At 50.5% G+C, this 18,192-nt stretch overlaps 2 protein-coding genes across 10 annotated transcripts in view; one reads left to right on the plus strand and one right to left on the minus strand.

Annotated features, from left to right (window-relative positions):
- The first annotated feature begins 74 nt into the window (after positions 1–74).
- Positions 75–2,358, plus strand: abhd14b (abhydrolase domain containing 14B). 6 transcript variants are annotated; one of them, XM_029149719.3, is made up of 5 exons: positions 172–515; positions 641–914; positions 985–1,226; positions 1,301–1,498; positions 2,168–2,358. In XM_029149719.3, exons 1-4 carry the CDS (start codon positions 486–488, stop codon positions 1,478–1,480), a joined length of 726 nt encoding a protein of 241 aa, XP_029005552.1. In that variant the 5' UTR covers positions 172–485; the 3' UTR covers positions 1,481–1,498; positions 2,168–2,358. The 6 variants fall into 6 exon arrangements, with proteins under 6 accessions (XP_029005554.1, XP_029005552.1, XP_029005553.1 ...); XM_029149721.3 differs by lacking the exon at positions 2,168–2,358 and having other exon boundaries at positions 75–223; positions 700–914; positions 1,301–2,032; XM_029149720.3 differs by lacking the exon at positions 2,168–2,358 and having other exon boundaries at positions 178–599; positions 700–914; positions 1,301–2,032.
- The window catches only part of cacna2d2a (calcium channel, voltage-dependent, alpha 2/delta subunit 2a), a 95,225-nt gene continuing 79,077 nt past the window's right edge, over positions 2,045–18,192 (minus strand). For 3 of the 4 annotated variants that reach the window (XM_055509036.1, XM_029149702.3, XM_029149704.3), the window contains 26 exons: positions 17,726–17,775; positions 15,737–15,826; positions 15,588–15,656; positions 14,953–15,027; positions 14,783–14,857; positions 14,619–14,690; positions 14,432–14,503; positions 14,197–14,258; positions 12,901–12,977; positions 11,783–11,797; positions 9,939–9,999; positions 9,131–9,228; positions 8,885–8,975; positions 8,718–8,780; positions 8,488–8,591; positions 8,307–8,405; positions 8,006–8,097; positions 7,881–7,928; positions 7,726–7,797; positions 7,497–7,649; positions 7,370–7,422; positions 7,239–7,294; positions 6,586–6,709; positions 6,218–6,327; positions 5,918–6,000; positions 2,045–5,626 (listed from right to left, as the gene is read on the minus strand). In XM_055509036.1, coding sequence (XP_055365011.1) covers positions 5,504–5,626; positions 5,918–6,000; positions 6,218–6,327; positions 6,586–6,709; positions 7,239–7,294; positions 7,370–7,422; positions 7,497–7,649; positions 7,726–7,797; positions 7,881–7,928; positions 8,006–8,097; positions 8,307–8,405; positions 8,488–8,591; positions 8,718–8,780; positions 8,885–8,975; positions 9,131–9,228; positions 9,939–9,999; positions 11,783–11,797; positions 12,901–12,977; positions 14,197–14,258; positions 14,432–14,503; positions 14,619–14,690; positions 14,783–14,857; positions 14,953–15,027; positions 15,588–15,656; positions 15,737–15,826; positions 17,726–17,775 — 2,087 coding nt within the window. In that variant the 3' untranslated portion in view covers positions 2,045–5,503. The remainder of the gene's footprint in view (positions 5,627–5,917; positions 6,001–6,217; positions 6,328–6,585; positions 6,710–7,238; positions 7,295–7,369; positions 7,423–7,496; positions 7,650–7,725; positions 7,798–7,880; positions 7,929–8,005; positions 8,098–8,306; positions 8,406–8,487; positions 8,592–8,717; positions 8,781–8,884; positions 8,976–9,130; positions 9,229–9,938; positions 10,000–11,782; positions 11,798–12,900; positions 12,978–14,196; positions 14,259–14,431; positions 14,504–14,618; positions 14,691–14,782; positions 14,858–14,952; positions 15,028–15,587; positions 15,657–15,736; positions 15,827–17,725; positions 17,776–18,192) is intronic. The other variant, XM_029149703.3, reaches the window with a different exon arrangement.

Consider the following 18,192-nt stretch of genomic DNA (forward strand, 5'->3'; position numbering starts at 1 on the left):
CCGGGTCCCCGACGCCTCCGCTCGATGCTCGTCAACCATTAACCAGCACACACGCACGACTCCGGACGGCGGAACCAGTTCTCCGCGCAGACGCTAGACGTCACTAGAAGAAACTCCGGGTTTTTTTTTTTTTTTTTTTTTTACAGTTTCCTGCCGTTTTTCCGGGAGTGAAGTGAAACCGCAGCTCGTTCGTCGTCTGCTCGTATCGAAGCTTCATCATCAGGTGAGACGAGGCGGGTGGTTTCCTACCGCGACGACGGACCGAACAGCCTGAAGAAGTCGATGCTACGAATTAAAGCACGTGACGTGGAGTTCGTCCGCAACGAGCGAACTTTTAGTTTCGACAGCGCAGCGCGTAACAACGCGCGTGAAGCGAGTCCACGGCGCCGCACGACACGTTTAAAGTGTGTTATTTCAACCAAACGTGGGGAATAAACGGGGAAACTTCGCAGAATGGTCGGTGGGTGTTCGGTGGAAACCGGGCAATGATTAACCCGAGTCTGCGCCAGAAGAAGGTGTGTTCAGGTACAAGGGTTCCCTGCGACGTGCAGAGGGCGAGCTGCACACGTGGTTCTGGTTCTGGTTCTGCTGGTTTGCATGTGATGATCACCTCATGACCTCTAGATAATTCCACTTCCAGCTCCTCTTTGGGCGACGCTGGTTAAACGTGACTGACAGCTGTTCGGCCTCTTCCGGCAGGATGTCGGCCGTGGAGACGACGGAGGGGAGCGTGCAGGTGCGCAGCTGCAACGCGCCGCTCTTCTACCGGCAGAGTCGACCTGCCGCCGGGGAGGCGAGGGCGTCGGTCCTGCTGCTCCACGGCATCCGCTTCTCCTCAGAGAACTGGCTCAGCATCGGCACCCTGGAGGCTCTGGCCAGAGCCGGCTGCCGAGCAGTGGCCATCGACCTGCCGGGTGGGTGTGAGTGGAGGCCACGCTGACCCAGAAACCCCTCGCTGTCCGTCTAACGCGCCGTCTCACACAGGGCTCGGTCGGTCCAAGGCGGCAGAGGCCCCGGCGCCGGTGGGGGAACCGGCCCCCGCTGGTTTCCTGAAGGAGGTGTGCGAGGAGCTGGGCCTGAGCCCCGTGGTGGTGGTGAGCCCGTCGCTCAGTGGGATGTACTCCCTCCCCTTCCTCATGCAGCACCAAGCCCTGGTGCGCGGCTACGTCCCCGTCGCTCCCATCTGCACCGACAGGTTCACCCCGGAGCAGTACGCGAGTGTCAAGGTACGGCCCGTTTTATTAACGCGGGGGTCGTGTTGATGTGGAGGCAGAACCGGAATGACGGGCGTCTCCTCCAGGTCCCGGCGCTGATCGTTTACGGGGACCAGGACACGCAGCTGGGGGAGGTGTCGCTCCGCAACCTGAGCAACCTGCCCCGGCACCGCGTGGTGGTGATGAGAGGCGCCGGGCACCCGTGCTACCTGGACGACCCGGACGCCTGGCACGCGGCCGTCCTGGACTTCCTCCAGACGCTGTGAGCGCCTGTGCATCAGAAGGTGCCCGGTCACTCAGAAGACTGCAAACCGTCCGCATCGCCGCTTAATCACGCCAATAATGAACCAGACCCCACGTGTTCTCCTGCAAATCTGTAGTAAATGAATGAAGATTTTTTTTTGGAAATACACTGACCTTTTCCTGTTAAGAGAGGAAACCGTGAAAAGATGGACCGGTTCTGTTAATGACTAGCACTTTTGAAGTACCCCCTTGACCTGAATAGGCTGAAATTAAAGTAGTATTTTCACAGTTTGGGTTTTACACTACATGAAAACTGACTGCACCCACTTTGCCCCGAAACCTCATGACAACGATAACCTCATAAAAGCACAATGATGTTAGAGTTGCTCTACTGGATTAATGCAAACTGTACCGGTGTACCTAATAAAGTGGCCACTACCAATATTCCACATTCCATTCTTAATAATAAACTGATAATTTTACATGATTGTCTAACGATTGTGATCTTCTCCTATAAAACTGTACCACAAGTTACCATTTGAAGCACCTGAATAAACTGTTCTACTGAAAAACAGGCCACAAGCTGATTTGAAGTGAAAAATATGAACATTATTTAATAACTGATTCTCTGTAATAAACAATTTGAAAATATTTTACAAGAAATCACAGACACAATATTTTACAAATTTTGCCCTCTTCTTTTCTTTTAGCTTCATCTGTACAAAAGAATGGAGTGACGTGGGCCAGCGCCCAGAAAAGAAGGAGCAACATCTTCCGCACACACGAACATTCACACCCACAGACGTACGAGGAGAAAAAACTCAAACATTTTGACTTCATTTCTCAAACTTATCAACAGTGCTGTATTCCTATATATTTTTTAAACTTCACTTAAATTGGACTGGTTTTACTGTTTTTTTTCCCTCTAAATGGTATTTTTTCACACACTTGGTCAAACATGGTCACATAGCACCAGACTACAGACTACAGAATCACATACACACGTGTCTTTCCCACAGAGACGCACCAACACAGATGCAGCGAGGGTCAGGACGGGGCTTCGTGAAACCCTCCTCTACTTATTTTGGGTTCGATCCGAAAGCGGGCCCCTCCCTCTCATCCCCAAGCTGGTCCAGGTTTTCTGTTTTTTTTTTTTTCTCTTTTTTGTTTTTTTCTATCTTTTGGCAAAAGGAAATCCGTCAAATCACAGAAATCACGTGTGCCCGTTGGGATTCACACGCAGATGTCACTACATGATTCCTCCCTGACCTTCGGTTCTGACGGGCCTGCGCTGCTCTGTGGAGACCCACTCCCTGAGCTTGCCTCTACATCCCACCTGCTCACAAAGAAAAAAAACACACCCGGGAAGCGGCGTCCTTGGCTTACACTTCTGCCTGGTGCTTGACATCTCCCAAATGGGCATTTATAAGTGCCATTAAACGCTTGCTTGTGTGTGTGTGTGTGTGTGTGTGGTGCAGATACACAAAGTGTAGGCCTAGATAGTCACGAATATGTGTGAGACCGTGTGCATACGAAGTCAGGAAAAGAGAGGAAGTTGCAGGGGGTACATTTCCACAGGCACGTGTAGCGTTCATTTACAGACAGTGGAAATCAGGAGATACAGACAGAATTGATGGCACAGGACAGAGACAAACAAATGCCAGAAAGGTAAAGCTGCGTCCTGGAGCCACGTCTCCGCGCTGCGCTCACTGTGCCGGCATCTGTTTGTCGCATCAGACAGTACCAAGAACTGTACATGTGTTGAGTTTTTAGATCACGGGGACTCCTCCCGCCCGAGGTTTGGCTCCGTGGAGAAGATCCAAGGTCAAAGTTGTGGGTTTTTCTTTTTTTTGGGGGGGGATTTTCAACCCTCCGCACACTTTCAAGCAGTTGATCAAGCAGGCATCAATCGATAACGAGTCATTCCAGGATGTAAAAATACAAAATTAGAGCTCACCATAGGACGTACTGCAGGACACAGAGAAACAGTGGAGTGGGCGCTGTGGAGGATCTACTTGTGTTAGTGTGCATGACCACGGGAAACATCAGAGCTCTGCAATACTAAGGCATTTAGAGAGGCTTTGTTGACTATGCTGCATGTGGAACACAAAGGACAAATGAACGACACATTCTTTCAGACACCTCTGATGACTGGAAATAGATTCGTTTTGTTTCAGTGAAATCCCTTTTTTTTCTCCACAACAACACCACATTTTGTCTGTTTCGACACGAGAAAACAGCCACGGTGTGTAACCGTACCACAACTGTGAACCCTCATTCACTCCATAAAAAAAAAAAAAAAAAAAAAACACACACACCCAAAAACACATTCCCTTTGAGGGGCTTTAACGTAAACGCACACATCTGCACGCAAACACACGCTTCAGGCAGAACTGTAGCAGTCAGGAGGCCCTAAAGACGCTGCGCTGCCAGTTGAGCCGCTGTTTACCGATAGTGTACAGCCCTGTACATGGCTGTGTAAAGGAACAGTATAGTAACTCCATACGATGGCAGTCAGGCGGCTCAGCAGCCTCGGGGGAGGGCGGGCACATTTAGCTGGAGCTGAGCAGCGTGTGATGGACGCGTGTCGTCCGACGCCTCGAAGACGGCGGCTTCACAAAGGTACTATACAGTAGCTCTACTCATGTACAGCTGATGCTTTTCAAAATAAAAGTGCATCAAGGCACTATGAAACAGAGCGGCTCCTAAACACGGGAGTCTAAATGACTTGTCACACATCGCAATGATCCGATGACAGACTGATGGATTCCAGCCAGACTACTTCAGAACGCGATCCCCATATTTAGTGGCCTCTTCTGCGCTTTTATTGGAAATGTTGATAAGCCCCTATCCCCCAGCAGCGAACGGTTTGAGTAGCTGAAACAGCAAAAGTCTAAGGGAACCACACCAAAAAAAAAAACACCTGGAACTACGAAGAGGCGGAGACGAGGACGGGATCCGGGTGAGAGAACAGAGTGCGGCTGGGAGCGTTGGTGGAGGTTACTGGAGGATTGGCAGAGGCGAGCGTCCGCGCGGGGGCCGTGTTTCAGTCTAAACCAGAGGTCGGGACGGTCGATGCATCGTAAAAGGAAAAATACTGCACGGCGGCGACGAAGCGCTCGCAACGAGCGACCGACGCGGATTCATGTTCTACAGCAGCCAGCGGCGCCGGAGCCGGAGGGCGCCGGCCTCGGATCGGCGGCGTAGAGGGAAAGTACTTCAGGAAATGCAATCACCGTGATGCAATTACAATAATCCTCTGTGGAGGTCTTTTAAAAGCACTAATCTGTTGTTAGGAGCTGCACAAAATGAATGAGCGTTCAGTTTCTACATCAAAAGTCTCCTCCTCGCCGTGCTTTGGCTATAAAAAATAAGACCACATGAAAGCCTATCTCATTTTGGCAAGTAGATATAGTGCATAAATTAATTTTAAGTTAACACCTAACGACTTCCTTTTCATATTGAAACCTAAATATACTGTATGCTTGGAATTCTCATCACTGTAGCATTACACTTGACATTTTGTATACTTGACAGTTCTTTTTTCGCTTGTTTTTCTTTTATGGTGGCTGTTAGTGACTGCATGGTCCGCAGCCTCTGACAGGAGGCCAGAGACTCTGGAGATGGAGGAGAGAAGCCCACGTCCCACCGTCTGTCTGACCGACGGACGCGGGAACTCGTCTCTCCAGTCTGTGCGGCAGGAGGTGTGCGGCGCGGCCGCGTCCTCGCTCGCCCCCTCCACCTCGCCTGCTCGTTGGAGGGGTCGCGGGGGGGATCCGTTTTTTTTTTTTGCTCTTGAGCCTCCTGCTGCCGAGGAAGGTGGACTGGCCCGAGGGCACGCCGGCAGCCGTCACGAAGCGACACAAACTGAAGCGAGCTGGGTGGCGCTTCCGCCTTAGCGACGGGAAGTCCCATTTTTACCTATGACTACATCAGACAGAGGGGGGTCAGAGGCGGGGTGGGGGTGGGGGTGGGGGGTGGTTGGATGGATGGATTTTTTGGACGGGAAAGAAGCTCGGGACGACTAAAAGTGGTGGAAAATAGGATTAATGCAGTAGAGAGCGGATGTGCGGGCTGACGACTGGATGAAGCAGAAGCAGCTGAAGGAGCAGTAAAGTGTAGAGACACGGGCGGAAAGAGTGGCCTCGGCCGCAGTCCGACGTGTTCTCCTGCAGGAGCACACACAAAACAATGGGATTTACACATCCAGTGGATTAAACACGCTGGTGGAAAGCTGCATTTCACTCCTGCCACGCTTGGTTGCTGCCATCAACTGCCCAATTTGCCCATTTTAACCAACAACACATCCAACGTCTTTATTCCACTGTGATTAAACTGTAAACTGGCCAAAGCTTGCACTGGAAACAGCTGTTTCATATTTATAATTAATTTAGCTTATTTTGTAGAAGAGTCTCAAATGTAAAGGATGTGAAAGGGGAAAAAGTCAAAGAGGAGCTCACAGCGACGTTGTTGTCGAAGCAGGTGGACGGCCCTTTTCGATAACGCGCCACGGCCAGTTCTTCACACGGATTGTCCTCTCTGACTGTGCAACCACTCAATTAAGGAAAATCAACATCTTTTGAACGGGTGCTTTTTACGTTTTACCCACCTGCACACTGCGCTCCTACTGGGGAAAACGCCTGCGCATAAATCCACAGTGTGCAGATTAAAACACCCTGGACGTGAATGTGAGGCGTCCACATCCCACCTCTGTGGGTCCCTGCAGGTCGTCCAGTGATCAGGCAGTAAACAAAGGATACACTCCTCCTCCTCCTGCGACAGCTTCTCTATGTCGCAGGTGCTGCACGGCACCTTCTCTGCCACCACGAACAGCAAGTTGGTGTTATTTATCCTCTTGGCATGAATCAGCCTGCGGAGAGAGACGACGCTGTCAACAGCTCCCCTCTGTTCGCTTACGGCACAGGCTCATTTGCTAATGGATCAGCGAGATTCATGAGACAGTCTTATGAGGCTCATTTAGCCAATGATATGACCATTTCATTAAAGCTGATACGGCCTAATCATCAGCATAGTTTATTAGCTCCAACAGAAAGATGAATCTGTCTCGGTAACTGTGTCCCTGTCACGGCATATTTAAGTGTGTGTGTGTGTGTGTGTGTGTGCAGACCTGGAGCAGTTGCCACAGTCTTGCAGTATGTTGTAGGAGCTGGTGCGATTACTGAAGTAGTACTGGGTCTGGATCATTACACAGCTCCTCTCTTTGGAGTCCATTCCTTCTGCGTCCACCTCATCTGCAGCATCAGCGCACACACACACACACACACACACACACACACACACACACACACACACACACACACACACACACACACACACACACACACACACACACACACACACACACACACACACACACACACACACACACACACACACACACACACACACACACACACACGAGTCACTTCGACTGATTTATCAGTCACTGTGGCAAGAGGTCGGTTTAATTACGCTTTATTTTATCAGCAAAACCACACTGAGATTGATAAACATCCTAAAACACAAACCACAGTAGAATCACTCGCTGGCCTCTTCATTAGGTCTGTACAGTGTAAATCAATCCAATACAAAATGCCACAAATTCTGCTTTTGCAAGGTTACAATCAGTAAAGCTGTCATAAATCTAATTATTCTGTCATGTGCTTATTGAAGCGGTGGCTGAGAAGCGCTTAACGCTATTACGTCCAGAGTTTTGTCTGACGTGAGCGACGTTTGAGTGGAAGTGACACCGGATCAGAAACTAGTCCTGTTTGCACCCACCTGTGACAAACCAGCTGCGATAAGCAAGGCCATAGACGAACTGCTGGAACAAGGACCTGCGGAGAAGGAGGGGTGCACATTGCTGAATGCATGAAAATAGAGACAACGGACTCCGCAGCACCAACTCCTACCATGCAGCTGCTGATGTCCACCAGGCCAGGTTCACAAAGTCTGCGATGGTGGGCTGCAGGAACAGAGCAAACATGAAGGCGTGACAGTGAAGGATGCCGGCTCCTCAGTAACATGTCCTGCTCCTACCACAAACACTCCTCTGGGCGCTGCTCCGGCCTCGCTGTTCTGAATCCGCTCACACACCGACTGGTAGTCGAACGACTGCTTGCGGTTGTAGAAGGAGTTGTTGTAGAGCGCGTACATCAGGAAGGGGTCCACGTCGCTGAAGAACATCCCCACCTGTGGACGGACAGGTTCATGCTCAGGACCGCAGCGCAAAGCGGGACAGCGTGAACCAGAGGTGGCGAGAGGTCACCTTGTTCCAGTCTTCCTTCTGATTGGACATGATGAGGAATCCCCCGTCGTCGATTAAGTAACACAGGAGATCCTGCACACAGAAGGTAACAGGGGCGCTTAACTGCGGTCCGGCTGACGGGAGGAAGCTTGGGGAGCGTGTGCGGGAACACTCACGTCGCTGTTGGCTTCGCAGTCCATCTCACAGGGCCTGTTTGGTCCACACTGGCGCCGCGGAGACACAAGACGTCAGCGTGTTAGCGCAAACAGCACGAGCCTCTCTTTGTGTTTTCACATCTTACCATATTAGAGCCTTGACGATTGTCTGTGTGGTTGCTGGCGAGTATCTTGAACTTATCTGTCCAGGCTTCCAGGTCCAGTTTGACCCCAACCACTGAAAGTGGAAGTGATGAAAAGAGTAAAAAAAAGGAAAATGCACAAAATGACAGATAAATTCATATAAATGCATAATAAAAGGATGCAGAGCATCAACACGTCTATAATAAAATATAGAACTACAAACGCAGGCATGCAATTATCTCCGTCTTGCTCTGAATCATTCTCGACGTCTATCATTATGTGCTTTATCTCCTCTGAGCCCACCTGCAGGTTTGATGGTCTTCCCCCCCACTGTGATCTCCACAGCCGTGCTGACCAGGATGCCTATGGTGTCATTTTCCGGGTTCAGCAGCTCGTCCTTGGCTAAAGGACAAAAACGCAACAGCTCAGGAGGCGGGTGAGACACAAGGAGCACTGGGAGATAAACAACGCGAGCGCCACTCGCCTGTTCGATAAGGCGCTCTGAAGATGTAGCCCTTGTTGTCGAGGCTGCGGCGGTAATAGCTGGCATTAAATGGCTCGGGATCTTCCTCCCAGGTTTCTGCAGCCCTGAGATTAAACACCACAGTGACCAGAGCTCAGGATCTGCGATGCACCGCTTCCCCGATATCTTATGTTTATGAAGCAGCTTCCTGCGTTCAACTAAACGGAGACTCTGATGAGAACGGCACTCACTTGTTTGGAAACACTCGAGTCACGCCTCCGTCTGTTGCAGCAAACACGGCCAGGAAGCCGTATCTGGGTGTCAGAAAGGAGAGGAGAGAGAAAAACAGCTTTGGGACCCGTCTCCACAGACCACAAATCGAAAAAAAAAAGGCTCCCTGAGGAGAAGCTGCGCTCACGTATTCAGGTCTTTGTTCTTCCACACTTTCTCCACCAACTGCCTGATGATGCCAGTGTCCAGGATCAGGTTGTGAAGGAGCAGATTGTCGCCTGATTATGAGTGGAAGCCAAGCGAGAAGCCAGTCAGTCACTAAACGGGTTGGTGCCGGTCCACAAGTTATCATGGCCTTCAAATCCAGTCACAATTTCTTGTAATGCATCATTACTATTATATATAATGACTGATGATACCAAGTGGGACTCACATTGTTTAGAGTCCGGCGTCACCTTCTCCATGAGAGCAATGAAGTTGAGCAGGAACTCTGTGTTGTTGTTGGACAGTTCCAGCTCATTGCAGTACTCCCTAGGGATCGGACAAGGCATTAAAGCCCAGGTTAACAGAACCAACACCGTGCGACTCTACGTGTGGCTCAGTTATCCTTCACATGGGGAAAACACAGCACACAGTGAGGAAGCATGAACTCATGCGCTACTGGATGCCATCAGGTGCAGCATGCATGTGTAAAATAAAGCCCGAAAGGCCCGTCCCTCCACACTGCATGTGGACCGGCCCGAGCCCGGGTATCACAAGCAAACTGTAGCTTGGTCGGTGTGTTTAAGATCTCGGTTTGATGCTGATATGAGGTTTGATTTTAGAAAAAAAGCACATGCAAAGCAGATATCGGTTGTCTGTTCTCATTCCATATTTTACAGTGTAACAATTTCTTTTATCCTGTTTATTTGTGGAAGACACACATGCAGCACCATAAGAATCAGAACGCAAAACAAATCTGATGCATTTTTTTGAACTTCAAGTAAATGGGTAAATAAAAAAAAACACAAGACTGATTGTACATGTTTTTCTCTTTTAAAAGCGATTTCTTGTTCAAAGAAGTAAACAACACCACGACATCAGAAATAAAAACGTCATTCAGGAAGCATGACACATACTGTATGAAGTCCTGACTGAACAAAACACACTTTTGAAAACTACAATGTCGATCAGAAGATGTGAGGACAAGACCAAAAAAGTGGTGACCATTAACGACAGCAAGCGTTCACACAGAGGGCTACCTGGGAGCAATGAATACATGTCCTTCTGACTCAAAACTGTTTGGCAGCAGTGACTCAAAATCTGCAACAGAAAGGGGAAGATTATCCGGGAAGAGCAGTGGGCAGAGCAGTGGGGAGTTGTGGGTAAACAGCAGCTGTTCTTCAGGTGCGGGGACGCAGAAGGGAGGTTACCATAGCAACACGGAGGTATCATGGGAACACTAGCGTTAGCCAATATGGTGCCCATAATGCAACCTGACACTCGGTGGACGACTGCTTCTGTTTTTTGTTTTTTTTTGATGACTTTGGCAACATTTCCAGATGGATCTGGTTTCGGTCTAACGGGGTTTGGACGTCTGAGAACTGACTTGACCGGACGTGGCGCGTGGGGAAGCGAGTTCTCAGACACATCGGGGACAACGAGTGCTTCTGTGTCAGGCAGGCATCAACATGGCCAACTACTGCGGGGGAGGTGGGTGAGGGTCCTGATGGAAGTGGTCGCCCCTCAGACTGGCAGGGGAGAGGGCCCGGAGAGACTCACAATTCGAGGAAATGCATTGCATTGTGAAGGGCATGTGGAAGGGCAACTTCACGTCATCTGTCGCAGACCCCCCCCCCCCAACATATGAACCATCTTTGAAGCGAGCAGCTGCCTCTGCAACGAAGCCCACGTCTCTTTGTCTCATCCGCTAAAATAGAGTGCCCAGGTAGTTTTCCGCCCACAATGCCGCGCACATCCGGGGTCCGGTTTACTGAGGAAGCGCTTGGGCCGTGCCCCTGGCGGTCTGAGGGGTGAGGGGGGGGGGGGGGGGGGGACAAGCTGATGGAGACAAGGAGCACAGAGGGACGACACAAGAGTCCGGTGCTGCGCCCTGACACCTTACGACGTGACGGGACCTGGGTGGGCGGGACACGGCTCAGCCCTGTGAGCATCAGTCTCCAGCTATAGGGAGACACTCCGGTAACTCTGGCAACAGTGTTATTTTATGTAGAGATCCAAAAATCTACGCTTACATGGAAATATGATAACCACAAGAAATCCTGATTGAATTACGACTGTATGCATAAAAAGCAAAGCTGTAATTTTAGATACATGATGTTTCCTGATGTATTATTATAGCAGCTAGAAAGCTCATACCTTGGATTAGTTTATTTATTTTAAAAATGTAAGAAAAAAACTATAGTTTACTATACAGGGTTATTATTTTACTCTATTACACTAATAGGAAAAACCTGTTCCTAGTGTGACAATTTCATTTACGACCTAAAGACACTGTAAGAAAAAGACAGAAAGAAGAAGACAGGCTAAAGCGAAGGAGAACCAGAGATGAAGAGAGAGACAGAGAGAAGGATGGTGGAGGAGGAAAATGAGAAGATAGAGAGAGAGGAGGAAACACAACCCATCTGGAGCTACCCACACGAGGAGGAGGGTTGGGAGGGGCGAACAACACAGAGGTTTTAACAGAGAACATGAATATCTGTCTTCCTCGGGTGCTTTTATTTGTTTTGGCTTCTGGAGCAGCAGATATGGGGGGGGGGGGGGTGAAGGGTGAAGTTGGGGTGGCTAGAAGAGCAACCGTGAGAGATGTGGGATCTGAGCTGCAGCGAGAAGAGGTGAAGAAGAAGGGGGAGGAAGGAGGGGGGAGGAGGAAGAGGAGGAGGAGGAGGAGGAAGAAAAAAAGGAGGAGAGAGAGGAAGAAGAGGAGGGTCCTGAAGGCAAGACGGGCAGGAACAGAGGCAAGCAGGCTGGGACGGGTGAGGGTAGGGGGGAGGTCAGCAGGAGGAGAGGGGGGAGGAAGGAGGAGGCAGCGGTAGGGAGTAGGAGGTAAAGGTAGGGAACGTGGACCAATATTGAGTATACTTGCCCTTGGTGTTTGACACTGTGTGGATCCATCAGAGAAGGAGTGAGCAAGAAAAGAAACAGGGGATCGGGTGGGAAGGAGGGGATCACAGACAATATTTTATTCAATTACTGTTTGAATAAAAATATTGTTTTCTTAAAAGAAAGAAACCAATTTAAGTCAAACAAGACAAGATAGAACAAAAGAAATGAAGAGCAAACATCTTATTTGCAAGAGCAAACGAGGGAACGGAAAAACCAGATGGAAAAAAGGAAGGAACTGAGGAATCAGAGAAAGGAAAACAGTAAAGACAAAAGTGGTAATTGTGAGAGATAAACATGAAAAAAAAAAAAAACTCAAGAGAAGTTAAATGAACCAGGAAAAAAGAGGAGTAAACAGGGTCTGGACAAAGTAAGGATGAGAGAGACAACGTGTGTCTCCATTCAGACCCACAAAAACCCAAACTCCCACATTAGACGAGCCCTGAGCTCAGGCCGTGTGGGAGTTTATCTACTGAATGATTCCAAAGCTGAGGAACATCGCACGGAAAGGAAAGGAACCGAAACACACAAACAACAGAAGGAGACCCCAAATCATAACAAAGAACATCATAAGGAGTGAAAAGCATGCATGTTTTCACAGTTTCCCAGAACATGAAATACTTTGAACACAGATGCTTCAGAATCATTACTTGGTGGAGAAGAGGCGAGAGCATTTGGCAAAAAAAATAATAGCACAAAGGTCACCATTATTTTCACCTGAGTAACACAGTAAAACCACAGCTTTCACCTTTCTGTCAGTCGAGTTTTTTTTTTCTTCAGCCAGTGTGAAGAAAAAACATCACCATTTTACAGCACAGCATGAAGACAGGAGGGAACGGGGGCAGTAGAGGAGTCGAGGGGACTCGGGTATGATCCTGCCTATCAGAGAGCGCAGAGAAGGCGGGAAAAGGGAGGAGGGCGGGAGGGGGCAGGCGTCTCCGCTCGGACACTCCCTATGATGATGTTGGAGACCCAGGACAAAGGACTGAATAAGAGCGCAAGGTCATATTTGGGAAAGAGGGGAGAGTAGAGCGGAAAGAGAAGAAGAGGAGAGAGGAGAAGACAGAGAGTGAAGGATGCTGGGTAATCCCGGGTACTTACACTGCACCTGGAGGATCTGGTCGCTCAGATTGGCCTTGATGTGGTTCTCGCTATATGTGGGCAGAACCAACCCTAAACTGCGGGCGACGAGGCAGATGTGGACAATCAGAAAACACATTTAAGATTACAACAACTGTCACACAGAGAGAAGCGCGAGCACAGACGGCGCCGAAGTCGGACAGCAGCGGCGCCGCGCGCGCGCAGTAACAGGTGCGAGCGTCCCGTGAAATGGCGGCGTCGTTTGACATTTCCTTTCGGCGACGCGGCGTTAATGCGAGACAGCCGCCACCTATTAGCGCGTCCGGGAGATTTTGGAGCTGGGGACGCGTTCGCTCTGGCTCCGCTTGCGCCTCCTGAGGGAAGTGCGCGGCTGATAAAGCGGCAATATGCTCTTCGTGTTCGCCGGCGCGCGGGAGATGGCGTTTGTGTGTTTAAAAACAGGTGCCTGATGTGACTTGAAATGACGCTAATGAGAGCAGAGCGAGGGGAGCAACGCTGATGAGATGAGCTCTGCATAACATCCCTGTTTGATCTACATATGCTTTATGCACTAAACGTCTCTCATTCTGCCAGAGCTGAAAATAGAAATGTTTGTCCCACCTCCTAATCTGCGCTGCATCCACAGCTAAAATATAACTCGGTAAGAGGATTAATTGGAATAGATAGAAAACCGGGCTGTGACGGCACCGGGTTCAGACCGAGACATAAAGCTCGTTTAAACGTCAACAAGTACGAGAGAAGTCGCGTGTGGGTCAATCGCGACAACTGCTCAGCCTTCGCTATTTAACTTTTGGTTCCGTTGGGGCAGAATGGCGCAGACGGGGCTCCGGTACGTACGGACTCGAGCAGAACCAGGCTGACTGCCAGCAGATCTAATAAGGAACACGCGTCGGGCGTTTGTACGACTATTGAATACCATCAAGTGTGATTTGCTGAGCGTCGCCTGGAGGAAATATCATTATGATGAAACCTCAAATGTTCAACCAACTTTTGCGATGGATAAACTGTGGAATTAATAAGTGCTCAGAGGACCGTTGAGGATTTTTATGAGAGGAGAAAAATGCCTCTGTAATTTGGCTGATGCAGATGAATTATTTAATGCAAATGCAGAAGTGAGCGAGCGGCTTTTATCCCGCGATAAGCGTCGTCTGCTCGGAGTGTGTGACAGAAGTGACGCAAAGTAGCGTCACTTTAAGCCCGGCGACGACAGACAGACAAATAAAACAGCACTCACGGCGTTGAGTCGCGCGATCTTTTGCTCTGAGGTCAGACGACGGCGTCTGAGTCAAGTCCTACCTGTAGTCCGTGCCGTCCACGGGCGTCCACGTGTACGTCCGCAGGGACTCGTCTATGTAGCGCTGCGGATGAACACAAACACCCCGGTGAGTGACGCCACCGCACGGTCGTCACATCTCCCGTAATCGGAGAAAAACAACCGGCTGACACGCTGAATAGTTCACATTCATTACAAGGCGGCGCAGGAAGGTGTTACTCTCGATCATTATTGCGTCTCATAATATTGATGACTTGCCTCATCAACTGATTTAATGAGCGTTTTGATTTTCCGTTGCCCTGATTTGCCATCAATCATCAGCCGACGGATCTAAAGCGACACAGAGAAATGCGCAGAAAGGGGGGAAAAGATGAGCGGCAAACAACTCAACAACAAAAAAAACCGTGACTCAGACGGATGACAGTGATGGCGACGCCGCGTTTACCTCCTCCTTGTTGTTGTCCTCCAGCTCAGCGTCCAGGAAGTCCAGAGTGACGGGCTCCCGGAAGTTAATGATCTGCACGAGGGCGCGAGAAGCGGGCGGAGACCTTTAAATGTAGCCTCCGAATCAGCAGCAGCAGCAGTTTTACTGGACACACAGAACCGTACCTTGGGTCTGAGGTTGGGATGCAGCAGAACGTAACCGTTGGGGTCGATGGCGAACGTGTACCCGTTGGCTCCAAGCTGCACGGAAAAAGAGTTGATGAGTTCAGAGAGGAGTCAGACGTGGGACGCACCGAGGGCGACCGAGGGCGACCACGGGCGACGTGGATGCTCACTCTGTATGTGGGCGTCTTCTTTTTGATCTCGCTGATCGCCACGTCCACTCCCATGACGCCCAGGATGAGCTGGTTCTGTACGACACACACATACACACACACACAAACACACACACACACACACGTCGTCTTTTTTTGTCTTTTGTCTGGAACAATCACATCTACTGACATTTTGTTATTGCAGTGTGTAGATGAAACTGGGACTGAAGTCTAGACTGTGTTCGCCTCTAACTGATGACGGACAATTATCTGTCTGCATCCATTAAAAATAGCAGGTAGACGGTTATGATTTTAGTGTCACTGTGTTGACACATCAGCACATGGTCCAGAGCATCGGGACGTACTGAGGCCCCTGAACGCATCTCTAGCCTCGCTCTGAGCTGCATCTGATTAGTGCCTGTTTTTACCCCCGACCTGAGATCAGAGCAAATACTTTGACCCGGGTTCTGAAAGCTGCCCCACCCTGCCCTCTGGATGCGAGGAGGTACCGGGGCTCGGTGGCTGTGATGCCTGTGGTCACCTCAGGGGGGAGGTGTTGTCCAGACGAGCAGGACCGCTACAAACGGATTCCCACTGAAAACCTCAACCCTAGTCGTAATGACTAAAGATCAGCCAGGCTTCGGTTCGGTTCCTACCTGAGAGCTCGCTGTATCGGTCGTGAGGTTGAAGATGGGCATTGTCCCCGTGATGACGAGGCCCAGGCCCTGCAGAGATGGACGAAACACAGTGAAGAGCATAGGAAAAACACACATTTGCAGGAGTGGCTTCTTGCGTCTCCTCTCACCAGAGCGTCCTGGTAGACATTTGTCCACTGCACCTGCTTGGCCCGAGGCCCGGCCAGCACCATGGGGCGGCCCAGAACGTCCAGGTACTCCTACACACACACACACACACACACACACACACACACACACACACACACACACACACACACACACACACACACACACACACACACACACAGTCAAACAGATGTTTATAGCGCTTGTCATGTACAGGCACTAAAAGCAAAGAGCTGGAAGAGCTATCATCTGTCATAAAACTGTAGGACCCTGACCGGCCGCCTCGCTGTCACCGCATAAACCAGCCGACCAGCGGCAGCCTCTGGTCCCGAGTCACTCAAGGCCGTTTTTCATCATCACGAAGGCGCTATTAAAAACACATTACGGCTCTCGCTGGCACCGTGTACAAACAGGCCGTCGTCCCAGAGGCGCCGCTGTCGGAGGCGAGGGGTTAAGTACACGAGCCGCCCGTTTCCCCCCACGTCCTCCCGCTCTCAGGAGACTCCTCGTGTCTCCTTTTGTGAACAGCCTATTGATCCGCGGTACGTCGGAGATGCTGTGAATGGTGAAATTATTGAGTGAGCGGCCCCGTGACATTTGGAGCAAGCGCACAGTCAAAATGAGACTCCAGTAACGATTATATGGAGTGGATAGAATCTTACTCATACAAAGTCCTCCTGACATTATAGTTCCAGATGCTGTACTTAATATTAAACATAAAAACACCTCTCTGGGTTTAATGGTTTAGAACATTACCATAACTAGCACACAATTCAAACGCCTCCACCCTCAACGCATGCACGGCAGCTTCAGCCTCCGCTGTTACGCCTCTGACCGTTTGTTTTCCATCGCTTGAGGTGCTGACAGGCATAACCTATTCTATTATTAGCCCAATAAAAGTCCAGTCTCACGTGCCACGGGGAGACGTTCCATCAGGACAATGACAGCCAGACTTTTTCATGGGATATAGAGGAAATTTTCCGCCCGACTGGAACAATCTAGGGGCCGTAAGAAGTCAGCAGGCCGAGGTGTGTGGTCGGACGGACGCCGCATCTCAGCACCTTGATTAAACGCCGCCGTCTCCCAGGGTAACGGAACGACCGTGAAACTCATCATCCTCCGAAGACCAAACATCCCAACTAGCCCGTTTCTGCTACTGCTTCTACGCTTCTACGAAAACACGGTGGTTAAAATAATGCAGATAAGCAGACGGAAACAAAATAAGCAGTGTGGTTCATTTTCATAAACACAGTGGGACAGGGCACAATATACTTTGACCAGCTGGTATTTGAAATGGTGTCATCTTATTGAAGTGTGTGGTGTTGAAGGGCAGATCATGGATAAATAAGACGAGCCGGGCCAGTGTGTGGTCTGGGTCCACGCAGAGACCTGCAGCCCCCCCCCCCCCCCCTTCAGTAAACCTATTAGAGTAAGAGGCTGCTCAGAATATAAATATGCAAGAGTTAATGGAATAGCTGACAGTCTATTTTGGGGTTTGATTGCTCACCAGGGCAGAGCGGGGGAGGAGGAGGAGGAGGAGGGGAGGAGTGGGGGCTGTGGAGGAGGTGCCCCCCCTCCCAGCAACTGAGTCAAATTCCACTGCTGAAAAGAAGCTGACCCATGGGCCTCCAGCATGTGTAATGGCGGGTGGCAGGACTTGGGGCGCGTGAGGAACCGCGAGGAACCGTGGGGAACCGTGAGGAACCGCGATGTGCGTCTGACGGCCCTCACACGGAGACCGAGACAGGAGGAGCGAAACCGATCTGAAGCCTTTTACATCAGAGCCCCCGTTAGACACCATTCAGAGGCAGCCGCACTCGTTATCGCCTCGTCTCCACCTGTCGCTTCCTCTCCTCACTCATCCAGCTGTGCTGTTTTCTGGCCCTTTGTCACAGTGTACTTAAATCTCCAATCTGTGTAATTGTCACCAGAGCAAGCGTGCAGGAAGAATAGACGGCTCGGCGCCAGAAGCCGCTGTTTTCGTGTCTTACCTGCGTGTTGATTCTGATGGCTCCAATTGATGGAATTTCAAAGTAGTAACCTGGGGATGAAAAAGCAGACAATCGATACGCTTCTCAGGCAGACGTGCGTTCACAGCCCGCCTCCCGGCGCGAGCACGGCGTCTGCTCTCGTCCGCGTTATTAGACCCATCACGGCGCCGCCGCCACCGCGGAGCTCGCGGCGTTCGGGATGCACGACGCGGTGCCGCCGCTGCTGCTGCTGATTAGCGATGGAGGAGAGCGGCCGGCTGGGTCAATAACCGCGCCGCTTCTCAAATTATTAAAGCCACGAGTGTTTATGCACCGAGCCGCGAGGACGAGACGCCGCCCCCAGAATGCTGAGGAGCAGCGGCGCGCGTTCACATGCGCACACGCGCGTCTCCGCAGACACATTCACAGCTGTTTGTTCAGCAGCTTTGGATCCCGTCTGTGCGGCTACAACAGTGAACGGTCATAAT

This window comes from Betta splendens, chromosome 5 (genome assembly GCF_900634795.4).
Source record: "Betta splendens chromosome 5, fBetSpl5.4, whole genome shotgun sequence".
Taxonomy (NCBI): Eukaryota; Metazoa; Chordata; class Actinopteri; order Anabantiformes; family Osphronemidae; genus Betta; species Betta splendens.